The sequence below is a fragment of the Prenolepis imparis genome, unplaced genomic scaffold (genome assembly GCF_030444845.1).
Source record: "Prenolepis imparis isolate NDT839.2.m4 unplaced genomic scaffold, iyPreImpa1.0 SCAF_358, whole genome shotgun sequence".
NCBI lineage: Eukaryota > Metazoa > Arthropoda > Insecta > Hymenoptera > Formicidae > Prenolepis > Prenolepis imparis.
Window position 1 is genome coordinate 20,680 of NW_028141516.1, and position 5,371 is coordinate 26,050.

At 38.5% G+C, this 5,371-nt stretch overlaps 1 protein-coding gene across 1 annotated transcript; it reads left to right on the plus strand.

Annotated features, from left to right (window-relative positions):
• The first annotated feature begins 921 nt into the window (after window positions 1-921).
• Window positions 922-2,157, plus strand: LOC145948379 (uncharacterized). Its single transcript, XM_083058075.1, has one exon. The coding sequence runs from the start codon at window positions 922-924 to the stop codon at window positions 2,155-2,157; it is 1,236 nt and encodes a 411-aa protein (XP_082914201.1).
• The last annotated feature ends 3,214 nt before the right edge of the window (window positions 2,158-5,371 follow it).

The window sequence follows — 5,371 nt, forward strand, 5'->3', positions numbered from 1 at the left end:
TTTATTTTGCAATATATCGTTGAAAATCGAACATCATTAGTATCTCAGGTAATTTTAAACGGTACAAAAATAGTTGTACTAACGGTAGGACATACGAAATTTATTGACAGTATTAATTACATGCCGATGCGTCTATCCGATTTACCTAAGGCCTTCGGTCTGACGGACACTTCGGGTAAAGGAATTTTTCCACATTTATTTAATACATCGATAATCAATCGTATGTCGGACCACTACCTGAAGTATACTATTATTCTACCGATTCCATAAGAACAAGAGAACGTGAAAAATTTCTCGCGTGGCATGCCGAGATGACCCGTGAGAACTATGTGTTCGATTTTCAAAGAGAAATATTACAATATTGTCGCAAAGATGTAGATATTCTTAGGCTAGCTTGTATGGCTTTTAGGAAGATTTTTCTTCTACGCGGAAAGGTGTGTCCCTTCGAAGAATGCACCACTATTGCCTCTACTTGCATGAGAGTTTTTAGAAAAAATTTTCTGCGCGATAGAGAGATAGGTATCATTCCTACAGGGGGTTATAGGAGTGTGAATATGCAATCGCGTAAGGTGCTACAATGGCTGCTGTGGATTGAGCGTGAACTCGGTCATCACATTATTCATGCAGGACGAAGCCGGGAATATCGTCTGCCCGATGGCACTCGCGTCGACGGTTATTACGAGTCAGTGGAAAACGCTACTACCATACATCACGTGTTCCAGTTTCACGGATATTACTGGCATGGGTGTCCGCGCTGTTTTCAAATTAATCGCGATAAATCGCTTTCGTCGGATCGCGTTGATACAATCGATTTACGATACGAACACACCATCGCAACGACGTTTCGTCTTCGAAGACGGAAATACAGGGTAACGGAGAAATGGGAGTGATTTTGATCGCGAAGTGCGGGAAAATGACGAAATGCGGGGATATTTACAACAACATCCAGCGGTAGAAAACGAACCGTTCGATCCTCGTCAGGCCTTCTACGGTGGACGCACGGGAAATACTGTAACCCGATATGAGATTACAGAGAGCGAGAAAATACAGTACGTGGATGTGTGTTCATTGTATCCGTATGTATTAAAAACAGGCGTCTTCCCGTTTGGACATCCAACAGTATACGTTGGCGAGGAATGCGTAACAATAATTGGAACGGCACCGGGGTATAATTTCGAGTCACTTGAAGGAATCATACGTTGTAAAATACTCCCTCCGCAAGATCTCTTTCATCCTGTATTACCGTATCGGGTACAGGGTAAATTGTTATTCGCGTTATGCCGCACTTGTAGCGAGACATTTTCGCACACCGAGTGCACTCATATTCCTTCCGAGCGCGAATTCGAGGGTACATGGATATCGTGCAAACTACAAAAAGCAATTGAAAAAGGATATTTTGTAACGGGGGTTAGCGAGATATGGCAGTACAATGTCACTCGGTACGATCCTTCTATGCGTCAAGGGGGTTTATTTACCGGTTATATATATACATTTTTACAGTTAAAACAGGAGGCTAGTGGATGGTCGAGCGAATGCGTGGATGAAGATGCTAAAGAGCGTTATCTTCGCGAGTACGAGGAGAGAGAAGGTATCGTTCTTGAAAAGCACAACATCGCACAAAACTCCGGTCTACGCTCGGTCGCAAAACTATGCTTAAATTCTTTCTGGGGAAAATTCGGGCAACGTTCGAATTTACCAAAGACGGAAATTGTTAACACGCAACAACGTTTGATTAATTTACTCGTGAGCCCTCAGTACGAAATAACTGATATATTACCGGTAAACGATGAAGTGATATATGTATCGACTCGATTACGCGAGGAGGCGATCCCACCATCGCATCTTACAAATGTTGTAATAGCAGCTTACACAACGGCTCAAGCGAGATTAAAATTGTATGAATACTTAGTAAAATTAGATAGGCGCGTTTTGTATTATGATACTGATTCTTGTATATATGTAAGCAGCGCTGATCCACACGAGTACGAACCACTCACGGGTAATTTTTTAGACGATATGACTAACGAACTTGAAAAGTATGGGCTCGCTAGTTATATAGAGTCGTTTGTGTCCGGCGGTCCAAAATTTTACGCGTATGTGGTTCGCTCATCAGATGGTCAGATGCACGAAGTTTGCAAAGTGAAGGGTATAACCTAAACTTTGAAAATTCTCGTTTAATTAATTTTAATAGTATTAGGGAATTATTAATACAAAGAGAGTGTGCAGCAGGAAAGAGAGTTAGGAGAAAACGAGGAAAAAGAAATAACTCCAGAAACGTCAATAAATCTGCGATTCAGAGCCATTCGGCGTACAGCGTTTCACGAAATAATAACTCGTGATGAAACAAAAATATGTGCGCCTGTGCTATTAAAACGTAGATTTATTAACAATCATTGTTCCCTCCGTTTGGATATTTAACTGTTTAAAAACGCAATATAATAATTCCACACGATCGCTTCTCTCTTCCACCTTCGCGCGTTTTTCGATTTATACAGCAAAATGTAGATATAATAAAATAGATAAGTAATTGTAAAATTGTCTTGTAAAAATAATATAAATTTTTGAAAAGTAAAGGATATATTATAGTGCAGAATAGAATAGAATATAAATTATGGATATATCTTAATTAGAAAAAATATTTGTAATAACAGAAAAATTTTAATTATATTTAATAAGTGAAAAATTGTAAAATAAAAAATGTGAAATAAAACTTTTTTAATTTTATTATTAGGATTTTAAACGTACAAAGTATTTTTTACAATGTAAGAAGATTAAATAAAATTTTTTCTTAAAATTTGTTTCATTAGAGATTATTTTATCCTTTTTCCTGAAAAACCTTCTTTCCCCGAAAAATTCTCTTAATATAAATTTTACTATTGTTAGATAAAATCGAGCAAAATAAATGTAACCAATAAGGAGAAAAGTAAATAAAATGTAAAATTAAAACATTTATGACTTTATAATTTATTTTTTAAACTAAGTAAATATTTTTCCGTGAAATAAAGTCTAATAATAAAAATACAAATATAAGTGATAGGGCCTTAAGAGCCGAACGCGGATGTTGATGCGTATTCCAACGAAATTTAATTTTTTCGCTGGACTTAAATTAATTGTGCATAGGGCACGAATTTTACTGCTTGGTATACTGCCAAGTCTTGTATGGAATAATCTCATACTTGAGATTTTTATTCTATACATCCCCTCTAACCCCCCTAAACCCCCCTAAAGAATTAAATTTCGTTGGAATACGCATCAACATCCGCGTTCGGCTCTTAAGGCCCTATCACTTATATTTGTATTTATTACGGAAGAGCCTTAATAGTAATTCTTATTGTTTATTTACGCCGGCCGAAAAAGGCGTTAGTTAAAGTATTTATTTAAAAAGCAGAGAAAAATATAGAATCGAAAGGATCTGAATAGCTCAGATGGAAGAGCAGTCGCCCGGCAAGCGAAAGGTCTCGGGTTCGATTCCCGATTCAGCGATTTTCGGATCTATATTTTTCTCTCGCATTTAATTCTTTAGGGGGGTTTAGGGGGGTTAGAGGGGATGTATAGAATAAAAATCTCAAGTATGAGATTATTCCATACAAGACTTGGCAGTATACCAAGCAGTAAAATTCGTGCCCTATGCACAATTAATTTAAGTCCAGCGAAAAAATTAAATTTCGTTGGAATACGCATCAACATCCGCGTTCGGCTCTTAAGGCCCTATCACTTATATTTGTATTTATTACGGAAGAGCCTTAATAGTAATTCTTATTGCTAATAATAAAAGTTTCACAAAAGTTCTTTTCATCAAAAAATTATTTACCTCTTCTCGAAAACCTACTTGACTAAAAAAAAAATATTTTTCTTTTAAAAAAAATTATGTTTTTAGTAAAAATCAAAGTACGAATTTTCTTCTCGCGAGATTCTCTCAGTCACGTACGTAGCCTATCATCGTTGTTAGCGCTGGAGATACACGCTGTCGCGAGCATTCTACGAATACGCTAATTAGCAGCGCACCGCGACACGCATTGGCTCGTCAGCTGGCACCGCGCATCGGCTTATCAGCTGGCACGATGCGCACGAGATCGCTAGCGCGAGCATGCGGCCGCCGCGGTGGGGCCTCTGCGGGACGCTAATAAGCTTATTTCCGACTCGAGATATATATTAAAAATATTCAATGCGCGTGCGTATTTTTATACGCGAGTTATTGATATTAAGTTACTTTTTACCTTTTTTATTTATGAACTCACGCGTAAAACCGAGTTCGTTTCGCGAAATGGACGTGCGCTGGAAATATCCCTGGACGTCGATCGTCTGCGGACCTACGGGATGCGGAAAAACGATTTTTGTAAAAACTTTTCTTCGATATTTATCCGCCATGTGCGAAGTTCGATTCGAGAGAATTTTATTTTATTACGCCGAATGGCAAGATGCGTATCAACGTCTGCAATGTGATACGAGTGAAAATAATGAAGAAGAAAAAAACAATGTACACAAGAGCAGCTATGATAATACTTTGCTAAAAATAAAGAAAAATACAATCGAATTTTACGAGGGGTTACCGCGACCGGAAGATTATTCCAACGATCCGCTATCTCAAAAATTAGTGATAATTGACGATCTTATGAGGGAATCGTCATCGTGTGACGCTATCGTCGATCTGTTTACCAAAGGAAGTCATCATAAGAATCTCAGCGTTATACTCATCTCGCAAAATCTTTTCCACCAAGGCCGCGGACAACGCGATATATCTCTCAACGCTAATTATATAGTAATTTTCAAAAATCCGCGCGATCGCGCTCAAATTCGTCATCTCGCTCGTCAAGTATATCCCGACGATCCAAAATTTCTAGAAGAAGCATACCACGACGCTACTTCGCGACCTCATGGGTACTTATTGCTCGATCTGAAACAATCGACTCCAGACGAATATCGATTTCGTACGTGTATCTTTCCCAACGATACGATGCATTACGTGTACGTTCCTCGTAGATCGATCAGTAGAACAGTAACGAAGGACGTATAAAAGGAGAGCGCTTGCACGCGAATCTTTTCAGTTGCACAATTTTAGCATAATGGTAACACGCGGGAAAAGACAACAAAAAAAGACGTCGACGACGTCAAAAAATTCACCCGACACGCGATAAAGATTGCCAGACGTTCCATCGGCGAGAGAAACGCCTGTCTTTTAAAAACTCTATGTTATCTCAAAAAAATCAAAGATCATCGTTCTTACGTTCTGCCGACAATAATCTCATTAAGTGCATTCAAGAGTGTATTTATAATACGCTTGAGGGTAACGTAGAGCTCAAGAATCACGAAAAGACGCGATTAGCCAAGCATAAATCTATTCTTCGGCGCATCGCTCTAAAACGCGACAACT